At 46.5% G+C, this 27,568-nt stretch overlaps 1 protein-coding gene across 4 annotated transcripts in view; it reads right to left on the bottom strand.

Annotated features, from left to right (window-relative positions):
• CORIN (corin, serine peptidase) overlaps positions 1-27,568 on the bottom strand; it is a 1,135,185-nt gene that overhangs the window by 536,784 nt on the left and 570,833 nt on the right. For all 4 annotated transcript variants that reach the window (XM_069631711.1, XM_069631714.1, XM_069631713.1 and 1 more), the window contains one exon: positions 7,814-7,927. In XM_069631711.1, coding sequence (XP_069487812.1) covers positions 7,814-7,927 — 114 coding nt within the window. The remainder of the gene's footprint in view (positions 1-7,813; positions 7,928-27,568) is intronic.

Here is a 27,568-nt window from a genome sequence, read left to right as displayed (position 1 = left end):
CGAAACCAGAATTTCTGAAGCTAAATCCAACACAAAGGAAATGTTCACCATATTCAGGGAACTTGAAACCCCTACCCCCACACCCCAAAACTTCACCAAAGACAAAGCCTGGTGCAATGGCATTCAAACAGCCATGCGTAACAAATTGGACCTGCTCCAAGCCAAAATTATGAACTCCAGACTCACCCTCCCTACCCCCCCACTCCCGCCCCCCCTCACACCTCAGATGCCTCCCCCACCTTCTCCTTCAAAACCATCCAGGAGGAAGACATCATTAAACTAATGAAAGGCATCAAACCCTCCCCTGCCCCGTTACCATTATCAAGGACTGTGCCGACTCCCTTGCCCCATTTCTCACAGCCATTGTCAACACCTCCTTCACCACAGGAAAAGTACCTTCATCCCTCAAGGAAGCCTGGGTCAGGCCTCTCAGAGAAACCCTCACTTGACCCTACCTCACCCAACAACTATAGACCCATCACCACCGTCCCATTCCTTCTTAAAATCCTGGCCAAAGCAGCCTACCTGCAAGTCCAAAACTTCCTCGAAGATAATCAACTCCTAGGTTTGAGGCAATCTGGCTTCCGCCTGAAACACGGGACTGAGACCGCCCTACTCGACCTTAAAAACCAGATGGATGATGTAAGAGACCTAGGCAAACCTGTCCTGCTCCTTCTTCTCGATCTCTACACCGCGTTCGACCTTGTTGATCACAATGTCCTATGCCACCACTTGACCTCCACTGCTAATTTCTCAGTGCATGCCAGTGCTTGGATCACCTCTTTCCTACAAGGAAGGCGCATGCAGGTTTTCTCGGATCTAGCTACTGCCTCACCCACCATTATGCTATGTGGTGTACCACAAGGCTCATGCCTCTCTCCCACCCTCTACAATATATTCACTCGCCCCCTCTTCCTCATCCTTGACGCCATGGGGATCTCCTACACCAATTACGCGAACGACACGCAGATCCTCGTTACCCTGACAGGCGACTATGACACTGACTCCAAGACCCTCAACACCATCTACAACACTATCCAAACCTGGATGGCGGCCAACAGCCTCTGTCTCAACTCAGACAAAACCGAACTCCTGCTTGTAGGCTGCCCCGACACGCTCAAAAAACTTGACGACCAATTCAGTCACTTCATCATTGACTCCATCAAAATCCCAGTATCCGAGTCAGTAAAAATTTTAGGCGTCTACCTGGACTCAAGTCTCTCCATGACCAGACAGGTGAATGCAATTGCCTCTTCGGCTGCCTACCAGGCCAAACTCCTTAATGCAGTCAGACCATACCTCTCCAATGACACCTGCACAAACATAGCAAGGGCTATCACTGGATCACGGTTGGAATACTGCAATGTTCTCTTCCTAAGGACCTCCACAAAAAACCTTGAGAAATTGCAAGTTATCCAAAACAACGCCTTACGTACAGCACAAGGCATTTCCAAAAGAGAGCACATCTCTGCTGCTAGAAGAGCCTCCCACGGGCTCCCCATAAAAGAGAGGATGATTTTCAAAGCCCTGACCGTCACCCACAAATGCATTCACCTTGCAGCTCCAGCATACCTATCGCAAAGGATCCACCCTGCCATGTACTGAAGACCAATTATGACCCCCTATGCTAACCTACTCACCGTACCCATGGTAAAAAGAGCAAGAGCAGGTGGTGCCAGTTTCCCCTACTTAGCTGCCCTGCACTGGAATGCCCTCCCCACTTCCCTGCGAGCAGAACCCTCACTCACTGCCTTCCGTAAAACCACGAAAACCACCCTATTCGCCTGATCTCTTCTACCCCATACATTATGTTCATCACCTATATGAATATCTGAACTGTGTACGCTTTTTATGCATGACCTGTATTACATCTCTGCGCCCAATGTTGTAAGCTATGCATAATGTAACTAAGTCTGTTGCAAGTAACAGCGCCACAATGCCCCTGGGCTGTCTGTGCGCTATATAAATTTAAAAAATAAATAAAATAACATAAATACAGTTCTGAAGGGCGTTGGATCGACAGAAGGCCAAATGAGGACTTCCAGTTTCTGTTGGTTAAATAATTGAGAGTTGATGTTGAAAGTTGTATGGACATTCACTTCCAAAGAAAGAGGAGGTGCACTTGCATAGGCATGGACAGAGCCTGATTGGACATATAGAACAAGACTGAACTACAAGAAAACAGAGTGGCTTTTGTAGTTCTTAAGAAACATTTGAAGTTGAAGAGAAACTAACACTCCTTTTTAGTTTTCAAGCCTGCAAAGAGGCACAAAAGTAAACAAAAACATGTTAAGTTTGGAAAGTGTTAAAATGTTTGAATTTGAAACTGCTGTGTGAGCAGTAATAAAGAAAGAAAAGCATAATGCTCGTCTCCTTGTCTTTAATAGTATCAAGACTGTCCAGCCCTCTCAGCATGGGCAATCTTCATTTTCCGCTCTTCACCTCCCGGGCCACGCCTGACATACGCCATTTATGAAGGGCCCCACAAGGCGGGCTGACAGTGGGCATGGCTGGGCAGTCGAGTCTGGGCCGCCACCCTCACGTGGCTCGGCTGTTCTTTTTGGGCCAAGCAGCACCCCTTCATATTGCTGTTCCCATCCCATCACCCCCTCCACCTCCGACACCGGCTACAGCCGAGCTGCCCCTGGCATAAGCAGCTCAACACCCTAGTGACATTTCTGGGGGGAATCCCCCTTTGCGCTGGCCGCCACCATTTATGGATTTAGCCTCTGTAGGCCGCTCGAGGCACCGGAATGCCCATGTATGGCTTTTTCTTTTACTCTGTTTCCATCTTATTTCAACTGTCATTTTCTAATTGTCTTCTTTTTTTAAACCTCCCTGGATTCTTTTCTCTGCTGCCCAGCCCATCCGGGGCAGGTTTTTTTTTCTTCCATTGTTCTTTTCTTTCTTTTTCAGCATTCCATGCAGCCCCATGGTGGGCTGGATGTTTTCATCGAAATGCATGCAGAACACACACAAATGAAGAAACACACTGCAGATAAGCTTACTTTTATTACCCTAGTGTCGCCATCTTTATTTCTAGGTGTTCCCTTGGGGGACAGGCACGTAGCCTACTAGCCGAACCCCTGGTGCCACAGCTACAATTGTTAACTTCATTACAGTGGACAAGACTGGCAATGTTTACTTCTTAAATGCCCTCTCAGTAGGGCAGGGCCAATAAAGCATGTGGACCTGGCACAAAATGGGGGGTTAACGCCCTGAAAGGCACATGTCCACACCACCTAGTAGCCATCAATGGATGTTCACCTCTCGATCAGAGACACACATCACTGCACTGTGTGTATGCAAATGAACCGATAAGCTTGTTTTTGCTTCATATGAGATTGTCATTGTTTCAAATGGCAGTGGTAATTTACACAGCGCTTTATGAACCCAAGATAGCACTGTCAAGACAATTATAATTTTCTCATATGAAGCAAACAAGTAAGCTTCTCAGCTAATTTGTATTGATGTATGACTATGCTGAAAAGCTAACCTTTCTGTGATAGCTACTCTGTTTGGCTCTGCAAGTGTGACATTTTAGCTGAAATGGCTTATTCTGCTAGCAAACTGCAGGTAGAAAGGTCTTTTCTTTAAAGCCCATCATAATTGCGATGGGGAATGGTAATTTGAAGAGTAAATTGCACGGAGGGGACCTTTTATGTTTGCACTTTTCACAAAAGTGCTCCCATCATGCCATTTAAGTTCTTACATGAGGTGGTAAATAAAGGTATTAAACAGACGAAACTGCCCAAACACCATTTTCCACTGCGTGTTGGGGTTGGAAAAAGTGTAAATGCCTCTCACAATCAATGATTGTGGGAGGCATTTACGACATTTACTGTTGCCTTTGCCATTTGGAAAATGCAGGCAGATTACATAGGAATCTATTGATTTAATGCCAGCATGAAAATGTATGCTGGTGTTAAACCATGTGCTGTTTTGAGGCGGAGCCGGGTTACAAGGAGAAACAGTTACTCATTTCAGAGCCCCTACTCTGCCTCAAACCAAAATAAAATTGCCCAGAACAGGAAAAAAGGTGTAAAGGCAGGCATTAATGAGTAGCTCTTCTCTATACACATTTTTTTCTGAACTGAGCGACTTGAAAAATTAGCTCCTATGTTTTATGAGAGTCAATCTGCGTTTGGCTCATTATAAAATAACAAATGTAACTAAATAAATACATAAGGATGGAATTGGTGAGGTGTTTCAGGCAGCTGTGTATACATTAAATCTATAGGGGATCATTGAATCAGTTTCAGATATTGTGGCCATTAATGCATAATACTTTGATGGGCAGTCAGGACTACAGTGACCAGAAGGCCCCGTTTTGCTGGGATGGTCCAGACTTGGGCACTTTCATTCCCCCGTCCCGAGAGCTTTTAAAATTTAAAAACCCTGTCCCAGTTTTGGACAAAGGGAGGATGACAACAATTATAAACTTCATTAATATCACAACACTTTCAGAATTTTGACATCGTGGGATGGGCTCGAACCCAAACCTTTCATGTACGAGCCACACAACTAACTGATTGTGCCACAGAGACTGGAAATGAATGAACAGCAAGCCCTGTAATATCAAATCAGAGAACAAGCTTGTTTTTATTTAACATGGTATGATTCACAGTCAAAACCGCACAATTTACATTATGTATTATAGATTTCTGTGAAGGAGCAGTGCTGGAAATAGTGTTGGATGTGGTTGTGGGAGTGTGTTGGGGAGGGGCAGTAATGGGTGGGTTATGAAGGGCTAGGCATTCTTTTATGTAATTGGCCTTCCTGTTTTTTCTTCTTGGAAATCTGGTCTCCCTAGCAGGGACACATGCACTTGTGTTTTGGAGTGGCCCAGTTAAACTCCCACCGATCCTGGAAAAACTCTGAGTTTACTGAAATTCTCAGTTGGAGACCCATGACCATCTCCCCTTCTTTCCCAAGCAGGGTTCAAGTCAAGGGTACACGCTGGTGGACAAAGTCCCCCCACTTTTTTCAGAGGGCACCTTGATCTGCTAATTGCTGGTGATACCACATGCAATTGGTCTGTTAATGAGTCACCCTACTTTTTAGGACTGGACCACTGTTCCTTAGGCAGTACCTGGTGGATCTGTCTCCTGTGACGACATGTTTGGGTCCCTGGTAGTTTGCATTTTGGAAAGAGCCTGATCTCACATTGTATCTTTCAATCGCTTGGCACTGCAGACAGTCATTATGCATATGCATCCAGGCCCGACACACTCTTTGTACATACAAAATATTGGCGGACACAGGAGTGTCGGCTGTTTTGATGCTGGAACTTGTGTTTGGGGAACACTTTTCAGCTTGGCGGTAACTTGGGGTACTGAAGGGAAACACAACTACACAGCATCTACTTTAATAAATTGGTTGTAGGCGCTTCATGAAGAAACATTAGGTGTGTGTATATATGCAAGCAAATATCTACACACATGCAGAAAGTGCACAATAATCTACATTCACCAAATAGACCCATCAATAAACTGTTACAAGTTCATGAATGAACCTCAGGAAAATATTTGTATAATGCATTATATATGCCCAACTATAAAGGTGTCTATTAACTTTAGAACACAAAAAAAACTTAAAACTCTAACCCGATAAATGTCAAAATAAGAACCATAATTATGGATAATGAATCCCAATAGCCTTGAAAAAAAAGCTTATCAGGTTGAAACACGTGTTGGCTACAGCAATAAACGTAGAAACGTGTTATATGCAAGTCACTGAATGTGTCCAATCGACCTTCATGTCCAATCGGCCTTCATGTAGGACTATACCATTGACAAAATTAGAATGGAGTTAGTACATGTGAACACGGGTACACATTTAAATAGTTGCAGGATTGCCAAACATATTGATTAGGCAAAGGCTTAAAGAAGGAGCTAGGCGCCTGCATTTTTGGGTCTTGACAAGGAACTGTGAGAAACCTGATAGTGTCTCACCCGCTAGTCCCCGGGGATCTGTCATCCAGGTGGCCAGAACACGGCCATCGCTATTGGCACCAGTTCCTGGGGGTGTATAGGTGCGGGAGGATCACCTGGATGAGGGGTCTTCAGGGAGTGGAAGTGGGACGCCGAGGGTTGAGAGGCGGTATCCCCTTCCCTGTAACACCTTTTCCCCATCCTGCCAGGTAGAATACCTAGAAGCTCACCCCTCTTTCCCGACACAAACACTTTCTCACAGACAGTTAATCGTGAGCGACAACGGACTAACACCAGAGCCGTCTACCTGCCATTTCCCCACACCACGGTCAGGCAAGGGCAGGCAATTACAGATCATTACACACACCTGACTCCCATCACACTTCCCCCACACGGATAAAAGGCAGAGCACGAAAGCACACTCAGAGCAAGGAAAAGCACAGTTCCAAGATGGCAGTTTAACACAAAGAGAAAGGTGGTGTGAGCGAAGAGGGTTGCAAGGAGGGAAGTACCCGTGACCTCTAGAAACAGTTATTTTCCCAAGCCTTGGAAAGTGAGAAGCCTAAGACCGGGAACCGAAGTTGAACAATCCTACACTGTGCATGAAAGGTATCCAGGGTGCTCCTGTGTTGCTAACCCATGCCGGAGGAGCAACTGTCGCTGTGATAATGTCTTTGGCTCCTGCAAGAAAGCCGCGTCAGAAAAAGCAGCAGAGCCGGTGAGTCGGAAAAAAAACTGATACGAAATCTGCTTGGGTTTGAACCAAGGTCGCAAGCAGCAACATTGTATGAATAAATCTACAAAGGACAGTGTTAAAAGCACATGTAATGAGAGGCGTGAACAAGTGGAAACTTAAGGAGTGAATGCACTTTGAAAGAGTCAAATAAGATACTGTGTAGAGAGTGATCCGGCGCCACGTGGGTGCTCATTCAAAGGACTATGTTAGGTATCCAACTGAATGGCGACTGCATTGTAAAAAAGGAAATTTGTATCGAAGTGGTCCTGCAACGGGTCATGCCAAACCCACTGCACATTCGAAAGTCCTCGATAAGTATAAAGTGAACTGCAATTGGTCTGAGTCCGGCTGAGAAAGACTAATGGAAAGTGACAAAAGGGATCTGAGCTTGGCTGAGAGGAATCCGCGGTGAACCGTGAGTCACCCGAGAAAGGAATCTTTTTTTGGAACCTTAAAATAAAGGGATCTTAGCCTGGAAGATGAGAATCCATGGTAATAAGAAGAGGGATCTGAGCCCGGCTGAGGGGGACCCAGGGTGAGGCATGTGAATCACATTATTGTAAGAAGAAAATAACTTTCTGTTTTTGTTTTGTACGTCAGGCCCTCTGAAACAAGAGACTTTGATGAGAAAAGAGACTTGGGAACAGATGACCCTGATGCTGGAATTGGAACTGTATCCTCGTGTCGAAGAGGCCAGAGTGTGTGCTTGACTCGAGTGAACCACCTTACCCTGTGCTGTAAATGTGGGGAAGGGAGGCCAACAGCCCGAACATCCTAACTTATCATTTTGTGAACACATTTTCTTTTGCATGAACAATTCCCCCACACTATTTGTAAATTAGTGGTAAGGATTGGCCATATTTTCTTATAGGCCCTTTTATTTTGACAAGACTAAACTAGGACTGCATTATTATTATTTGATGGTTGTAGCTTGCTCCCATCAGTAGATTCAGGTTCAGATAGGCATTGTTCACCCCCTTGTGAAAGTTTAATAAACACCCTTGGAATGTTGTCACTTGTGTGTCTTACTTTGATACCATGCCATTCTTACAGACACAAGTACCAGTATTCTAATGCCTTAGCTAGTGTTAGTTTGTGGGACAAATCAGAGCAGAAAAAAGTGTTAGCAAATTGAGTGACCTACTGCAGTGTGCCTCATCGCTCCAGTCATCACAGTCATTGTAGCCATTACAGGTGAGCTTCCGGGAGATGCAGATCCCACTTGTGCATAGAAATCTGTCCTGTCCTCCGCACAAAGCTGCAAAACAGAAGAAGCACAATAGTAAGCTTTCATGCCAAAGGAGCCAATACCACTTAGATAGTTCTGACCAAAGAGCCTTAAATTTAAGTAAACTGGTCTACATTTTCTTCCTAATATAGCAATGTGTTTGAAAACAATGTTCGATAACATTTCTTTTGAAGTTGTATTGCTTTTCATAAAAAGGTTTTTAAAAAATGATTGCATTTGTTTTCTACTGGTCCACTTTAATGTTTATCCAAATAGTTAAATCCCACTTTTTTCAGAGGAATAAAGGCTTACCTGTAACTCCATTTCTCCAGCATTGGTATATTTCATAGATTCACATGCTGTCAATAATTCCCTGTTGTCAGGCTGGGAATCCTCATTAACAGAGCAGTTTAAATTTAAACTGACCACTTTCAGTCACTTTTGTGCTATATTACAGTCATTTTGGGTCATACTGCTCACATCCAATAGGAACACCTCCCTTAACTCCTCCCCCGTTGGCCATCGTCTCAGAAATCATCTCTTCAACATTTCTATGAATACATTTGGAATTTAACATTTTTTCTAAGAAAAATATATATTTTTCGACATCTACTCGATGACCGGCATTGGCGGCGACCATGCTACCTCCTTGGACCATTCCCACCACCGGTAATCTTCGATGAAGCTGCGTCTGCACAGTTGGGCCTACCTCATGGCAGAACCCACGAGGAAGAGCCTCTTCAGATTTGGCTGCGCACGCTAGTGGCAGTAAGGGCCAAAAGACGAGCCAGGCGGGGTAGGTGGGAGCATCGCATGTGATTCTATCAAAGATACCAATGCTGGAGAACCGGAGTTACAGGTAAGTAACTTATTCCTTCTCCAGCATTGGATCTTTCATATACGCATATGCTCTGAATAGATTACAAAGCCGTGTTACAACAATAGCCATGGGTAGAGGCAAGCTCCCAGCATAACTTACCCCTGGAGACTTACCTACCTCACGCAAAAAGGTTGCGCAGATCTGACTGGCAGACTTTAGACTCTTCCGTGGAATGTCTATAGACACACTAGAACCTGGTGAACGTATGCACCGATCTCCAGGTGGCTGCACAGCAGATGTCAGGCAGCGAATTCCGGCGAGGAAAGCAATGGTTGAAGCAACTGCTCTGGTAGAGTGAGCTTGGGGCCTGCCGGGAAGCGGTCTGCCGGCTTGCTGATGGCAGAAGAGGATTCGGGCAGTCATCCATCTTGCAATGGAGGACTTTGAGAGAGCCTTCCACGGCCCAGAATGTCCAAATGAAACAAACAGTTGATCCATTGTACGGAATGACTTATTACATGCCACATAGTACTTGAGGGCGCGCAACACATCCAGTGTGTGCAGTCTTCACTCCACTGGAGACGTTGGTGTGCCAAAGAATACAGGCAGAACCACCTGCTGATTTAGATGGAAAACAGATGGCACCTTTGGCACAAATGTCGGGTTGGTATGTAGAACAGCCTTGTCCTTGTGAAACTTGGATTTCCCCCACATGCCTGACTGAAGTTATGGCCAACAAGAATAACATTTTGCAGGAAAGATCTTTCAGAGATGCTTGGAGCATAGGCTCATATGGTGGCTTCATGTGTCTTGCGATTAGCACATTGAGCTCCCATGCTGGAGCTAGGCGATGGACAGGTAGAAAAGACTGGAACGGCCCACGCAAAATCTCCTCCAACAGCTGGTGAGACCACAGGGATCGCCCCCCTGCAGTGCGTGTGTACCTGGAGATCGCAGCTAAGTGCGCCTTAATGGAAGAATCCATTAAACCAGACTGATCCAGGTACAACAGATATGGCAACAGATCGTCCGGTCAGATGGTCTGAGGTCGCAGTCGTTGGTTTTTGCACCATACTTGAAAACGCTTCGACTTGCTCTTGTAGCATTTCAAGGTGGACGGAGCTCTAGCCCTGGCCAGGATCACCTGGCAATCTTGCGGAAGGGACTCTAGGAACACCGTAGCCAGGCTGTCAGATTGAGAGAGTCTGGGTCATGGTGCAGTACCGTTCCCTAATTCCTGGACAGGAGCGACTGGTGTGGGCGCAGCTTGATCGGTGTTGCTGATAAGAGGGCAAGCAGGTATGAGTACCAAAACTGTCTCTGCCACACAGAAGCCACTAATATCAGTTTGCACTGATACAGTCTGAAGGTATGTAGGACTCGAGGCACTAGAGGAATCGGGGAAATACATAAAGAAACTTCCCTTCCCTTTGAAATGCAAAAGTGTCCCCCAAGCTCTCCGGATGGTGGAAGTGGCTGGCAAATGTCTTGCAGCGACTGTTGTCATAGTTGGCAAAGAGGTCAATCTCCGGGGTTCCCCAAGTTTGAAACAAGTGAAGCCAGTCATTGTGCAGTTCCCACTCGTGGCAAGAGCGCAACTCCCTGCTGAGGGAGTCCACCAGAGTGTTCTGAATCCCCAATAGATGAAGAGGAATGAGAAACATGCCCAGCAGTTGTGCCCAACGCCATAGGGCTTGGGCCTCCCTGGAAAGCTGTGGGGACCTTGTCCCACCTTGCTTGCAGACATAAAACATTGAGGTTGTGATGTCAGTGTAATTCCGTACCACTTTTGCCCTCAGGAAGGGAAGAAAAGACTTGAGCGCCCAAAACATTGCTTGTATCTCCAGCAGGTTGATATGCTGTCTCTTTTCCTCCTCCCACCAAAGGCCCCTGGTGTATTGGTCTTGACAGTGGGCTCCCCAGCCCTCCAGTGGAGCATCCGTTGTGACAGTGGAACGATGGTCCGGCAACCTGAAGGAGGCGCCCTGCACCAGATGTTCCCTCACTGACCACCAGCGAAGACTCCATTTGAAAAATGGTGTTCTTGCAATTCAGTCATCCTAGGAGCCTGGGGCTTGGATCCAGAGGGCATCCAGGAATTCTTGAACTGGCCTCATGTGTAACCGCCAGTTGGTGATCAACGGATGCATGACGACATCCCCAGCAGGGATTTGTAGTTGCGGACTTGCGTTACCTGTGTGCTGTTGAGACAGCACACCAAGTGTAGAAGAGCTGCCGCTCTTTCGTCTAAGGGTCTGGCGGTGCAGGTTTGGGGGGCGAGCCTTGCTCCGAGATAGAGTGCCTGTTGAGATGGAACCATTCCCGACTTTGGGAAGTAGATGGAGAAACACAGTTGCTGTAGACACTGGATCGTGGTGGCGGTGCTGGTTTCTGCCAGCGGATATGAGGGGATAGACGTGAATGCCCCTCTGCCACAGGTGAGCCACCACTGGCGCAAGGCATTTGATGAACACCCGTGGAGCAGACCGCAGGCCGAATGGAAGGGCCTTGAACTGATCATTTACTCCTGCCACCGCGAAGCATCAGTAGTGCCGGTGTGAGAGGCGAATACGGATGTGAAAATAGACATCCTTGAGGTCGAGGGACGCCAAGAAATCTCCTTGTTGTAGGTGGGACAACACCTGCTGTAGTGTGACCCTGCAGAACGTTTGCTCCTTTAGGAACTTGTTGAGAACCCTCAGATCTAATATGTACCTCCAACCACCTGATTTGTTGTTCAGTGACTTTTTCCTTACCTGGCAGTAGCGGTAGTATACTCCTGTGACCAGCTTGTTCTTGGGAACCTTGTCCACTGCGCCCTTCTGCTGCAGAGCTCGCAATTCCTGAAGCAAGCGATGTTGCAACTTCTCTGGTTTGTCTGCAGGAGGAATGCCCGGTGGATAGTCCATGAACTCCAGCGAGTGGCCCTGATGGAGGAGGGATAGCACCCATTCATCGGTTGTAATGTGAGTCCATTCTTCAACGAACCTTGACAGTCCTTCCACAAGGAGGTGCTGAAGTGGGAGTACTGGGCCCTCGGATGGTCATGCATGTTTGGCAGACTGGACCCTAGATTGGGAGGAGCCATGCCATTGCTGCAAAGCCCTGTAGGACCAGCACATTTCGTGTAGTGTACCCAAGATGCAAGCAATTTGCAAGTCAATTTTTATGGACTGTAAGGCCGCATCCACTTGCTTCCCAAAAAGGGAAGATCCGTCAAAGGGCATCTCCACAACCCTGGACTGGACATGGGGTCGAAAATCTGACCTTGAGCCAACCCTGCCTACGTAGGACCGCTCCATTCCCAAGCAGGTGAAAACCAGTATCAGCGATGTCCACAGAGACCGTAATGGTATGGTCTGATGCCAACTCGCCTTCCTGGAAGATGCCCAAGACCTCTTTCTTCTTGTCATCCAGCAGGAACTCCAGCAAGAGACCCAACTTGTACCACAGCTTGCGATCGAAATGTGCGAGTACGGCCATTGCATTTGCCGCCCTTAAAGTCGTGGCTGCAGTGGTAAGGATCTTCTTACCGAAGGCATCAAGGCATTTGCCTTCTTTGTCTGGGGGACAGAGCAGGATGATGATGTGTTAGCTGACCTTTTTCTGGCAGCCGCCGTGACAACAAAGTCTAGTGTGGGTTGTGTGCGGAGGCAGGCAGGAGCACTCTCTGGGGCTCTGTACTTTTTGTCAAACCGGTCCTTTTTAGCCGGGGCAGTGGCAGAATGAGCCAGTGTGATCAGGCCATCCTCCCAGATGTCTTCCAACAGCCGGATAGACATGACAGATTTCCTGCACTGCACTCTGCGCTGGTACAGCATACTCTCCTTTCACTGCTCCTCCTGCGCAATGCCGAACATCGTGCCTGTCCTGGATATGAGTGTATGGAAGGCCCCTACTTCATCAAGAGGTGAGTCCCTGAGTAGAACGTCATCTGGTTACCCATCAGCTGTGATGAAATCGTCAAATTCATCAGTGTGAGTCATGTGCGTGGAGATCCCGTCATCGGGGATCTGTGTCTGCCCCAGTATCCAACAGCCTCTGCGGTACTGACTGGTGCTTACCCCTTCTGGGGGGACAAGGGATGTTATCCATTTCCTTAGACAGCACAGGGACATCTGTGTGAGGTCACCTGATAGGTTCAGCAACTGGGGTTGGTACAGGCAGCAGTTGTTGCAAGGTTACCACCAGAGTGGTTTGTGTAGATAAAATGTCCAGTTACATGTCTCTTTGTGGAGGCAGTGATGGCTCTGGTAAATTGATGGCTTGAGCTGAATTTTGAGGGGACAAAGGTGGCAGCCTGATCAGGCTTGCCTCACCCCACAGTGCAATTCTGGGAAATGATGTACTGCGTGCAGGCGACAACAGCAGTGACATGGTGGCCTCTCCCGCTGCTTCCTACACATCTGATCGGGGTAGACTTGGCTCTGACACCAAAATGCCACCTGGCAGCAAGGCCACCCCAAGGTTAGGGAATGATGCCAGTGGACAGGCAGTTAATGGAGATACTGTGCCAGTGTAAGTGTCGGAGATGCCAGTGACAATGGCAGTGGTAACAACGGTATGAAAAGAACCACTTTTGCCGGTCAACGTGGTCTGTGACGCTGTCGACAAGGGTATCACAGACATGAATGTAGATGCGGTCGATGAGATCCTTGTGGTCTTGGCCATTGACGCTTTCTTTGATGATGTGGTAGTTGTGGTTTTTGATGGTCGTGGCAAGGTAGTCATGGCCGTCAATGGCTTTGTTGATGGGTTGATGTTGGACAGCGTTGATGGCCTTGGATTACATGCCCTGGAGTGAGGCTTGGTCGTCGACGATGACAGCCTTTTCGCCGATTTCAACGACAAGCCGGTTTTGGAACTTGAATGCGAAGAGTGGCCACCAGACTTCGACCTGGTCTTGGAAGACCTCGCCTCTCTGGAGTGATGGAAAGTGCCTTGGCTCTCCTCCTCTGCCGACATCCTTTGGGCACTGACCTTTGATGACGAGCGTCCTTGTTCAAGGATCTGGGCTCACCAACGGAGGTGTCTTTATGCTACTTCTTGCTGACGGCCTGCACTTCATGAGATCTTAGACCTCTTACTAGAGGTGGTTTGCTGGGTCATCCTGCCCTGCTGTAGCATCCTCGAGCTACGCAACGAGACAAAGGTGACAATCTCTCAGCGTCTTGTTGGAGAACAACTGGCAAATTTTGCAGTCCTGGATGACATGATGAGGATAAAAGCAGTAGAGAAGTTGTTGTGATGATCATCCATGTAGACATTAGTCCAGAGCGGGCACAGACCCTGAACAGGCTCTTCCTCATGGGTTCTGCTATGAGATAGGTCAACCTGTGCAGACGAAGCTTCGCTGAAGATTACCGGTTGTGGGAATTGTCCACTGAGGTGGCATGGTTGCCGCCAGCGCGGGACATTGAGTAGATGTCGAAACAGATATATATTTTTAGTGGAAAAATTTTTAAATTCCAAATGTATTCATAGAAATGTTGAAGAGATGATTTTTGAGGGCTCCCTACACTAACGTGCGGTAATTAATCTGAAGATGGCCGACAGGGGAGGTGTTCCTATTGGCTATGACTATAATAGAGCACAAAAGTGACTGAAAGTTTTCAGTTTAAATTTAAACTGCTCTATGTTACCGAGGATTCCCAGCCTGATGGGGAATATTCACAGCATGTGAATCTATGAAAAATCCACTGCTAGAGAAATAAGAATGCAACTTTAAAGATTTAATTGGGGATGAAGTTCCACATATATCCATGTTACCCTTCTTTCACCCCCAAGGCTTGAACTGTTTTCTTTCAAACTCATGCCTAACAGATTCAGCTAACTGCTCTTTTCAGTTTGTGTACTGGTGACTTTTAGTTTTTAAATATTCTTTACAAATGTATATAGTCGAGCATGCATCATTTTACATTTGTATTGGCTACCTTGTTTACTTTAAAACTGAGTTATCTTGCACCCTAATTTTTTTTCAACTAAATGTTTTACAGGCAGATTCTTTCTAATAAAAAGAATGTTGGTCTATTTCTTTTTAAACAACTCACTTAAGGCAGGGATCCTCATCAATAAGGAATTCCATCCATCCTTTGCTTTCTTAAAAGGAGAAGGGTGTGTACTAGTTTTAGTAACATCTCTAAACTATTGAAGCATGCACAAAGTAAAATGATCTTTTAAAATTTAGCATTATCAGTGACTGGAAAAGACAATTCATGGTATTCTGAGGCTCCCACAAACACCACTTCTAGATTCAGGCTATACCCTTTCACCTGATTTGAAGGTTCTGCTTAATCTAAAACGAGAGGTTCTGGATCAACATCCTTTGTAAGCAAAGGATGCGTGCATGCACGTGAGTATGTGTTGTAGCACAAAGGAGAGGATGCTACACACAGTCCTCAATCTGGAGTGGCTGATACTCTTAACAACCCAAGGGAGGAAATTTTACAGAAAACCATTTCAGACTTCCGTTTAGGGTATGGAAATTTGGATGGGCTTATGTGGTTTGGAGTCCGCCTACACCAGTGGAATACTTACCACCGGGGGATGCCCAAAGACTGCTGGTTGGTGCCGGAACCTTAAAGAACCATATTTTCACAACATAGGGCTGACTGACCAAAAGTTTTCTTAAAATGTAATGATGATATAGGGATCAACATTAGGAGGCATTTTTCTAAATTTTCTTGGGGAAGAACTCTCGGACCCTATTTAGGGGTGTGGTTGGCCTTGTTCGCACAGTGTAATATGGGGCCACTTTAAAAAAACATTTCGCAGCCACTTTTGATTCCCAGGGCACCTCTAACAGTGATCTCCCTTTGTGGTGAACAAAGCCTGTTGGAGATTTAGCTTTACTTATTAGATAGTTGTGAAGAGGTGCCGGCAGCGGACTTGGGAAAAGCCACCAACTCGCACACATCGGACAAACTCGGCGAGCCTGACGGGAGCGGAGCCGCCCCAGCAGAACGCTACGGCGGGGTTAGCTACCCACCTTACTGGAGTCGCCGACCCGGACTGGGAAGGGGGCAGGAACCTTGTCAGGAAACAGGCCGCGGCCCGCGGCCGAGGAGGAGTAAGAACCCCGACATCAGGGGCCACCCCTATGTCCCCAAGTCCCGGCGCCGCATGGATGCCGCCGATGGAAACGCTTCAGGAACAGTCCCCATGCTACAGGGGCAGGCGAAACTGACGGCAGGGAAATTCGGTCTTAAGGGAGTCGGAACCAAACCTTCCCAACCAATAACAGACGAGCTAGGCAAGACGTCTGCTCATTGGTGGGGATTTGAAACCAGTGAAGTATATAAAAGCCTGCCTTTTCTAAACAAGGCTGTCTGTTATATTCACAGGACACCGAGGAGCACGCAGGCAACCCCGAGTGGTGGGCCTACCCAGATAACCCGAGTTAGAGGACCACAGCCTTATCCCAAGGGCAATTGGGGAAGGAAAAACCCCACGGTGAAGCAACCGCCAGAACTTTCAGTTAATTATTGATTTACTACACCTTTCAGTTATTGACTCTTTCCTGATCAACCATACGGCAATAATAAAGATTATTGCAGCACGTGTTTTGTCTCCTGTCTTTCATTTCCACAACTGGCGACGAAGGTGGGATGAACGGCGGCGCGATGGAGGCATTGATCAAAACGCTGTCGGAAGGACAGCAGCAACTGCAGCAGTTGGTTCAGATACAGAACCAACAAGCAGCTGCCGACCGCCAAGCCTTCCAGCAGGCATTGCAGTTACAAAGCACGGTGCAAACTACTGCACAGGATAAACATCATGACACTATATCGAAGCTAACCGATATGGTGGCTAGCTCTAGGACGCAACCAATGGTCCCATCCGCATTACTACAAAAGTATAAAGACGGCGAGGACCCTGCCTTCTTTTTTACAAGTTTCGAAAGAATAGCCAGGAACGTACAGTGGCCCCCCGAACGATGGGGACAATATGTCGCTCCCTTGTTGTCCGGCGTCATGCAAGAAGCCTACCAGGCGGCAAACCCCACCGGTAATACTCCCTATGGTGAGATAAAGGCGGCTGTACTGGATCGCCTTGGCCTTGATGAAGAGGCCTATCGAATTCAACTAAGGGACACCAAGTTACGGCCTGGGGAAAACCCACGGCAGTTGTATTATCGAATAAAAGACCTGGCGGAAAAGTGGCTGTCAACTCCGACGGTCGTAACTCAACCGATACTTGACAAGATTATCCTTGAGCAGTTCGTAGAAGCCCTGCCAGGACAAATGCAGAGGTGGGTGAGGCAACATCACAGACCCTCCCTAACTGAAGCGGTGGATATTGCCTCGGCTTATCAAAAGGCTGGGTACCACAGGTTTCCACCCACAGGGATAACAGCGCGCATAGCAGTACCAATGACTGATGCCCCACTGACCAAAGGGGTCAGACCACAACAGTTGAGATGGAGACAACCCGAGGAGGCGGTTCGGAGGCCAGAGAGAAGAGGTCTGGAATCGAAGACAAGTCTGCTGGGACCAGTCCAGGATATCGGCAACCTCAGTGCTTTGAGTGCAACGAATGGGGCCACATAGCCCGGTTCTGTCCCAGGAGAAGACCCACTGAACCAATGGATATTGGTTCAGTGGGCGCTATACAAGAAGAGAGCGTACCCGGTCCCTACATCGTGGACATGCGAGTCGACGGCAGACCCACACGTGGTCTACTTGACAGCGGCAGCCGGCAAACCGCCATATCACCTACTGTAAGTAGCAAACCCAACTTACTTAACGTATCCGTACCTATTAAATGTATACATGGAGATATAAAACATTATCCGATGAAAAATGTGGCTATTGAAATAAACGGGGAGTTGTCACCCTTGAGGGCTGCCGTCCTACCTTTTCTGCCTGCCCCGGTAGTCATAGGGACTGATTTACCTAACTTTGACCAGGCACTGATGACGAAGGAGGGGAGAAGGGAAGTAGGTCCCGAGCCAGAACCCTGAAGGGGCATGTCTGGTCCAGGAACCCTCATCAATAAAAAGAGACGAAGCCGTATGGACTGGTGTCAGGCTAGTTATATGACTAGAGCCATCGACTGGAAATTAGAGGATAATGAGGATAGCATTAGGACAGAAACCCTAACGGACAACACCCTCAAGGTAGCCCGAGAGAGGGCTACACCGGAAGGGGATCCAGATCTTTCCAGGAGACCGGGATTTGTGCTTCATCAAGGTCTACTGTACCGAAGATATAAGGCAGATGATGGGACTGTTAAGGAACAGTTAGTTTTACCCAGAAAGCAACGCCCCATAATACTGCAATTAGCCCACAACCATCCTTGTGGAGGCCACATGGCTTCGCTGAAAACGCAGCAAAATATACTCAAACGGTTTTATTGGCCGGGAATCTATGGGGAGGTGGCCCAGTTTTGCAAAAGATGCCCTACCTGTCAACTAACGAGTGGAGTAAAACCAGCTAAAGCTCCTCTACAAAAGATGCCCCTTATTACAGTACCATTCCAGAGGATCGGCATGGATATTGTCGGTCCATTGGATCCAGCCAGTAGAGGGTATAAATACATGCTGGTCGTAGTCGACTATGCTACACGCTATCCTGAAGCATTTCCCCTTAAGGGGACGTCAGCCAGACAACTATGTGATCAACTCATACCCTTCTTTGCCCGAGTTGGCTTACCCTCAGAAATCATCACTGACCAAGGGACGAATTTCATGTCGACCTTACTACGACAAGTGTGCGAACGCCTACACATTAAGCAGCTAAGAACATCCGTGTATCATCCCCAAACTGACGGCTTAGTCGAAAGATATAATAAAACGATAAAGAAAATGTTGAGAAGGGTGACAGGACCAGGTGCCCAGAACTGGGATAGGGCGATACCTCTTGTTCTGATGGTCCTTCGAGACACGCCCCAGTCCTCCACGGGGTTTTCCCCCTTTGAGCTCCTGTTCGGGAGACAACCCAGAACAATCCTAGACCTGGTTAAGGAAGAATGGGAGGCCTCCGAAGAAATGACCCTAACCGAATATACCGAGGAACTGAAGGAACATTTAAGCGCACTGCGTGCTTTGGCGGAAGCCAACCTCTCTCATGCCCAGAACATACAAGAGAAAAACTATAATAAGGGGAGCAGAATGAGATGTTTCAGCCCAGGAGACCAGGTACTCGTACTCTTACCTACCAGCGCCAACAAATTACTGGCCAGATGGAAAGGCCTGTATAACATCACGGATGATCTCAGTCACGTGACCTATAGGGTGCACCAACCTGACCGAACCAACCCGGACCAAATATACCACATCAACTTGTTAAAGGAGTGGAATGAACCCCTAGTATCAGCACTAGGAACCATCGGCGACATAGAAACGTTGGAAACCGCGAACCCGGACCCCGGTTCGCTGGACCACGTCCAGTGGGGGAACGCCCTATCGCCAATCATGAGAACGGAGCTAATGTATAGGCTACTACCCTACAGAGAATCCTTTTCCACCTTACCAGGGAGGACCAAAATACTTGAACATGTGATAAAAACAGAGTCCGGACAGGTGGTACGGCTCAGACCCTATCGGATACCCGAAGCCCGGAGACAAATCATAAACACTGAGGTAGATGAAATATTGCACCTAGACATCATTGAGCCTTCAGTCAGCGCTTGGTCATCGCCCATCGTTCTGGTCCCTAAACCTGATGGCTCAATCCGCTTCTGCATGGACTACAGGCAGCTGAACAGCGTGTCTAGTTACGAAGCATACCCAATGCCACGGATGGACGAGTTGTTAGAGGGACTCGGCGCTACCCGGTATCTGAGTACTCTAGACCTAACAAAGGGATACTGGCAGATCCCTTTGCGACCCCAGGATAAAGAAAAAAACGCCTTTTCCACACCGAGGGGACTGTATCAGTTTAAGGTTCTTCCTTTTGGCCTACATGGGGCACCTGCCACCTTCCAAAGACTTATGGACATCATCCTAAGACCGCATGAGGGATATGCAGCGGCCTACCTTGACGATATCGTCATATACAGCAAAACCTGGGAGGATCATCTGAACCACTTGGAAACGGTTGTAGCCAACCTACATAGAGCAGGCCTTCACATCAATCCCACTAAGACCACGATGGGAACTCACGAAACAAAGTACCTCGGACACGTAGTGGGGGGTGGAATGCTGAAACCACAGATGTCCAAAACCGAGGCCATTCATCGCATCCCAACACCTGTGAACAGGAAACAAATACGGGCTTTTCTGGGGCTCGTTGGTTATTATAGGAGGTTTATTCCCGATTTTTCTTCCATAGCCGCGCCACTCACCGATGCGCTGAGACTCAAAGGGAACCCAAACCTGACCAATAACGAAGCCGCCCTAAGGGCCATAGACCTTCTAAAGGAAAGGATCACATATGATCCGGTATTATGTTGTCCCGACTTTCAGAGGCAGTTCTTCCTCCAGACTGATGCCTCGGACCATGGCTTGGGCGCCGTCCTGTCTCAGGAACAAGAATCGGAACTGCGGCCCATATGCTTCATCAGCCGAAAGTTGCTGCCACATGAGTTGGCCTACTCCACGATTGAGAAGGAATGCCTGGCCATCAAATGGGCGATTGAATCACTCAAGTACTATCTGGTTGGTCGTCGGTTCACGTTGTTCTCGGACCATGCACCTCTGCAATGGCTTGCCCGACACAAAGATACCAACCAGAGGGTTCTCCGCTGGTTCCTCTCCCTACAACCCTTTGACTTTCTGATTCTGCATAGACCAGGCAGATTTCAGCTGGTGGCAGACTACCTGTCCAGGTGCTCTCACTGGCCCGATCGGCCAGATCCCGGGGTGAGTATGTGTGAAGAGGTGCCGGCAGCGGACTTGGGAAAAGCCACCAACTCGCACACATCGGACAAACTCGGCGAGCCTGACGGGAGCGGAGCCGCCCCAGCAGAACGCTACAGCGGGGTTAGCTACCCACCTTACTGGAGTCGCCGACCCGGACTGGGAAGGGGGCGGGAACCTTGTCAGGAAACAGGCCGTGGCCCGCGGCCGAGGAGGAGTAAGAACCCCGACATCAGGGGCCACCCCTATGTCCCCAAGTCCCGGCGCCGCATGGATGCCGCCGATGGAAACGCTTCAGGAACAGTCCCCATGCTACAGGGGCAGGCGAAACTGGCGGCAGGGAAACCCGGTCTTAAGGGAGGCGGGACCAAACCTTCCCAACCAATAACAGACGAGCTAGGCAAGACGTCTGCTCATTGGTGGGGATTTGAAACCAGTGAAGTATATAAAAGCCCGCCTTTTCTAAACAAGGCTGTCTGTTATATTCACAGGACACCGAGGAGCACGCAGGCAACCCCGAGTGGTGGGCCTACCCAGATAACCCGAGTTAGAGGACCACAGCCTTATCCCAAGGGCAATTGGGGAAGGAAAAACCCCACGGTGAAGCAACCGCCAGAACCTTCAGTTTATTATTGATTTACTACACCTTTCAGTTATTGACTCTTTCCTGATCAACCATACGGCAAGAATAAAGATTATTGCAGCACGTGTTTTGTCTCCTGTCTTTCATTTCCACAATAGTGTATGCTGGTGTTAAGAGTCTGGGTTGTCTTCAAATGTGAGGATTTCAGAGTGGGAGATAGTTTATCATTTGCATCCTGTCTTATACACACACGGTATGATTATAACATTGCAGCTGCTCATCCATTTGATAACAACTAGGCGAAATCTGCTTTTCTAGACCATTAGAAACTGTGTTTAGGAGCCTGTCACTGCAGCATTTGCTGTGAAATTATATTTGGATGATCAAGCAGGTTAAATATTAAGTGGCAGATTCTCAAAGACCTTGGGCCTGATTGATACAAATGCATACATTCACCCATGCCTATGTGTTGATTAATCATACAATCTTTGCTAATTGAGAACCATTGTCGTAGACAATACACATTAATTACACATGTTGTAATTTGTCCATGAAAAGTTATGTGATTCACAAACGCAATATCATATAGAAATAGTGCTTTATGTTGTGGGCAGTGCCCTTATTCATAAAAAAGTGAAAAGGTATTTTTCATACACAATAAATACACTTTTATTAGGAACGTATTATGAAACGTATTACATATTACGTATTACGAAACACATCTACATTCATTTACCTATATTTATACAGGTACAATTATACGCTCCTGTGAGTGTTTACACCAGGAGTGAACCTAGTGCTGCACTTTGTCAATCAGTAGCCTACTTGTTGAACTTGCTAATTTGAGAGGGTATGCCATCATTTGCATTGCCAGACCTCCACCACTCCCGAGTACTGGAAACACATTATTTAATATTGATCAGAAACTTGCATTATTGACACTTTAAGTCACTTTTTAGTGCATAATCTACAAAACTCTTTCTTTTGTTACTCAGACTTAGTTCCCCCATATGTACAATATACACTTTTTTAAAAGGGATTTCTGAATGTCTCCTGGAAAATGCTTTGTGAATTTTCCCCTAGATATTCTGTACAGTGCTTTTACTCATGGCTCCAAACATCTTTCGGATGACCCTTGCTCGGCCTTTAAACAGTACACCCACTTACACATTGTTTCTCACGTGCTAAAGGGAATGTTTTAATGTAATGTAGCTGAAAAATGAGCAGTGTATTGTTATAAAATGTTATTACGAAAATGAGAACATACTCTGATTTTGAAAGGGGGTTTCTGAATGCAGTTTTAAAAGTGCCCCAACACATATATAGGCGACCGGTAAAAGGGTTAAATAATGACAGGCGAGGAAATGGAGGCCAAGAGAGTACACAGGGTACATTTCCCATAATGACAAAGGGACGACATGTAAAAAATGTAAACTCAAATAATAAACATTCCTAGGAACTTGAATACTTTTAAAGGGTTTGGATCCGAAATCTGATGCATTTCTGCATACAAGTAAAGGCACTGGCAGCAGGCATTCTGTAACTTGAACTGACCTGGTCTGAGAATGACCTCTTTATGCATTTCACATGGAGTTCACTATGGACCACACTGATGATGGTGGGTAAGTGTGCTGGCAGGTAAATCGACTTCTGGCTGTCTTCATTATGTGCTGTTTAACATCTAGCTTTAAGCTACACCTTCCGGGATTGATTTGAGTGGTAATTGCCCGCTAGCCGAGCCAAGGTAGGCACGAGCATTGTCTACCGCTGAACATGGGTCCTAATACTATTAGTACAATACTATTGGCTCATTTCGTCAGGTGATAAAAGCGTTAATTTTGGAAAAATATGTTTCCTTTGATGTTCAAGCCTCTGTGCTGGCTTGAACTGCCAAAGAGAAACACGGTACAAGCATGATAAGTGTTGTTATGCAGCTAGGATGGACTGCCTTCCTGAAGCCAGTCTGGTTGCATTTTAAGCCCCTGGCATGCAATTTTTATTCTGCCATCATGGTTAAAGCAAACATAATTGTTGTTATGTAGCTAGATAGGCCTACATTGTTGCAGCCAGTCTGGTTACGTTTTCTTCCTGTAGAATGGCATTTTTTACTGGGCTTCAAGCGTAAACTAAACATAATGAGGGTTATTACATGTCTAGTCTGCCCTACATTGGTGCAGCTAGTCTTGATATATTATCTAATTGACATTTTGTACTGGCAAAGCCAACAAGAGCATGTTCTTATATGGTAATTTTGGCATGTATTGGTCTAGCCTGCATGGACATGTATGGGCAGAGCAAGCATGAAAATGTTCTATGCTGGCCCATATTGTAGACAAAGTCATCCTTGAAAATGAGTTGGAAAATGCACTGTGCACTGTTGGTCACTAGCATCTTTTCATGTGATACTCTACACAACCAAATGTAAACTGTGTGGCTTTTGATATCATTTTTTACAGAAGGTATGTTGCAAAATGCACCATTTTAACGCAATCTTTAAACATGTCGGAGGGAGAATCTCCACAAACACCCTTTTGTTGGTTGGGTCCTTCGCTATGCTCAGTCGCTTACGCACTTTCCTGGGAAACATGTACGCCCCTCCAATTCAAATGTCACCAACTGCCACTTGCTCTGCTAGAATTCCACCTGGGATCTAAAGCCTGAACGCACATTGCTGGAGTGAGCTCTTCACTCACTGGGTTATCTTTTCAGCTGTGAGAGTTTGTTGACGTTTAATATGTAAACAGCATAAAGACCTTCATTTATGAGAAAATGGTCCTTTGTGCCACATGATTTTTTCGAAAATGTACTTAACCTACATTTGGAAACGCCTTTGTTTTTATTGCATGGCACATTCAGCACCGATAGGCGATACGCACTGAGGGTTATGCTTAATGTTATCCTACATTTTATTTTCCACTACGCAAACAAATATATATCTATCTACAGGTCCTAAAAGTGTTCAGGTGATGTACGTTTTAAAGTAAATGCACGGTTTGAAAAAGAGAGTGATACATTTTAAATTCCCAAAACCTAATCCGACGTTTAACTTTATTGTGTGTCATAAATGGAAAATATTACGATTAACGATGTTTAGGATTATAAACATTAATGCCATTAAATCCACTCAAATCAATAACACATAAAAGGAAAATGTAAATTAGTAACGAATCAGTACTAACATGTTTCGAGGCTGTTAGACGCATGTTTTCATCAAAACTGCATTTCTGAACTGTATGTGGTTTGTGAATCCAGGCCATAGCAAATATCATGTAATTCCAGTAGAATAGACAGAATATGTTAGTAATTCATTAATCGTGCTTACGGTATGCATTCGCACAATTAAATTATCCTGTTCATCATTGTACACATTGTTTAAATATATTAATAACCCTAGATAGAATGTGGCAGCGTTTAGTTCGACATTCTTGGTGGTGTAAATCAATGGGGTCAAATGGCATCAAACGACAGCTAAGGCGTAATGAACCAAACCAGCAGTTCTCAGTATCACTTGCATTGGCACCTACCAGTTCTCATTGGACTTGCTAGTTTGCTACAATGCATTGCAGCCTGCAATATCTGTATACACGATTTTCTTAGATGTCACAACTGACCTGTAATAAGACAATTACATCACAACTACTTTGTAATTAGTTATTACTCTTTGGTTGTAATGTCACAACCCTCCTGATTGAGCCAGCAGAGACACTTTCAGCTGTCTCTGTAGCACTTAAAGCCGTAAACAGTTTTTCTAATTCCTTCTTTGCAGTGTAGTTTTCTGTAACAAAATGCAGCGTTAATTGACAATGACCTGCTTATGGTAGAATGTTTACTTTGTGCAGGACTGGAGTTTAACTCATGTGAGCAAGATTCTGCATGTTTTAAAGCACACAACGTACTTTTTTTTACAATACATTTTATTAAACTTCAACACATTAGGAGCTGCATTTCTTTTTAAATCCAGCCGGTATACTGATTATATGGATCAGAAAATGGAGGCTCTCTCACATTATATTAAGCGAGAGACAAGGTATTAAATGGAATGACAGTGTGGTGATGTATTATGAGGAATAAAATACCCCCTACCATAAATAAAGAGGATATTGCAAGTCACGATGGAAGTTTTTTTTCTCCAAGACCATCTAGAGCCTGGCATTTGAGCCCCTCCTGCAGCATACCACATTGCAGGAGGAGGTTGATGCTGTAATCTACATGGACTCCATGGAACACAAGCTCTCCTTGTAAATGGCCGCCTGCACCTACCTAGCACCATCGACACCGCAGCTGATCCGGCCCGTGACGCTCTCCAACTATGGTGCATCTTCGGCAGCTTCTCGTGCCTCCTGATTGGAGGAAACCAAACGAAAATGCAGATCTGATTTCAAGCTGGCAGGCTTGGCCGCCGACCCCCTGAAAAGCCCTTTTAAAAGGCCCATGCCTGTCTGGGTTCGGACAGTGGTGCAGTGCCACTTTGTATGCCTGTGTTGTCGTCCTGCTCCACGATACCTCTACACCACTTTGCCCGTACCTGCTTTGTGCTGCATTGTTTTATTCATCATAACGTAAGGTAAGGAAGTCTTCCCTCTCCATTTTCCCTGGTCTGCTCTTCTTTTCCGTTGCAACCTTCCCCAGGGCTATCCCACTCTCCCCGCTGCGCATTCAGACTGCCCCCTGTTCAGCTGCCCTTCTCTCACCTTTTGCCATCTCACAACGGCCCTGGGCACACCCTCTGCTTCCCTGCATCGGCCTTTACCTCCCCACATAGTGGTACGTTCTCCTCTGGCCTCCCCCATGTTAACACCCTTCCTCCCTCTCTTTCACTTCGCTATTGCCAGGTGATGGCTTGCTCCCTGGCTTATGGGGACCTTGCGTTCCCTTCACTACACAACCTATGGCCTGACCACCTCTTCATGCTCCACTCCACCCAGGTACTGTGGCTGGCCCGACTGGTTTCTTCACTGTCACCCCTCATGCTACGCCCTCTCCTTGCCGATGTATTAACATTCCATGTCTTGCTTCACTCCGAAGTTGCCCTTAACTAACGGTGACATGTCTTGACTCGGCTGCCTACAATCTCTTAGCCCGTACTGCTCCTCCCCTGCTGTGGCTTGGTAGCATTATGCTTCCACTTATCTCACCTTGCTGTGTAACACCTTATGTAACCTATCAGCCCACTCTCAGTCCTGCGCTATACAACCATTTTACCTCCCTCTTGTACTTGCCTTCATTTGTGACCATTGGTTTGATATTTTGCAGCCTATGCTATCTAGAACTTTTTACCCATCTGCATCCACTGGGTTTGACTTTTCGCAACCTGTGCTGTGTATTGCAATTCACCTACCGGCATCCACTGGATTGACTTTTGACACGCTTTGCAGTGTGGTGCATTTTACCTACCTGCATCCACTGGATTGGCTTTTCACAGCCTGAGCTGTGTATTGCATTTCACCTACCAGCATCCACTGGATTGACTTTCTGCAGCCTTTGCAGTGTGTTGCACTTCACCTACTAGCATCCACTGGGTTTGACTTTTCGCAGCCTGAACTGTGTATTGCATTTTATCTACCTGCATCCACTGGATTGGCTTTTCACAGCTTGAGCTGTGTATTGTATTTCATTGCATCCACTGGATTAACATTTCGCAACCTGTGCTGTGTATTGCTTTTCACCTACCGGCATCCACTGGATTGACTTTTGACACGCTTTGCGGTGTGTTGCATTTTACCTACCTGCATCCACTGGATTGACTTTTCACAGCGTGCTGCGTTTGCATTTTTTACTTTGAGGTGATACTTGATGTAGCCCCCTGCACCTCAGGGTGAGGCTTTCCATTATTGCGTTAGTTACTTTTCCTGCATACTTCATGTAGCCCCCTCCTCCATGAGGTTTGGCTTTCTCAATCTGTGCCTCCATTCTTCAGTCCACCCTTGTGCTGTGATTGAACCTGCTCACTGCTCTTAACTGTATCATTTACCTCCCTACACATGTATTCTCCTTCCCTGCATTCCCTTCCTCCCCCTCTTACCTGCTTTCATGTCACAGCACTTGCAGTTTGAATTGCCTGAAGGCCTAGTGGGAACGTTTTTGTTTGTTTTCTTCATCCTGGTTCCTCACCTCATGCACATACTCCCCCCCCCCCCCCAACCCCCTGTTTTCTCATGTTTCAGCACATGCTCGATCCGAATGTCTCAAGGCCTAGTAGGAACGTTGTCTTTCTGTTTCTTCTTTATCCCTGCTACCCCCCCTTTTTGTCTTGCTGCTCCTTGAAACACCATGTGATGTATAGGCGCATAATAAATAACTAACAAATAAATAAATAAATAAAAATCATAAAAGGAACTCAGCCTTTATTTGGTCATGCAAATCCTCACTGACATGCAATATCCTTACAATATATGGTAGGGGGTACATTATCCCATATATTGCTGACTATTTAAGACATTGATACTGCCCTGTAATAAGCAAATTACA

The sequence above is a fragment of the Ambystoma mexicanum genome, chromosome 6q, assembly GCF_040938575.1.
Source record: "Ambystoma mexicanum isolate Mex_15411 chromosome 6q, UKY_AmexF1_1, whole genome shotgun sequence".
Classification (NCBI taxonomy): Eukaryota; Metazoa; Chordata; class Amphibia; order Caudata; family Ambystomatidae; genus Ambystoma; species Ambystoma mexicanum.
Note: the sequence above shows the minus strand (reverse complement) of the source record. Positions and strands in the feature narration are given on the sequence as shown.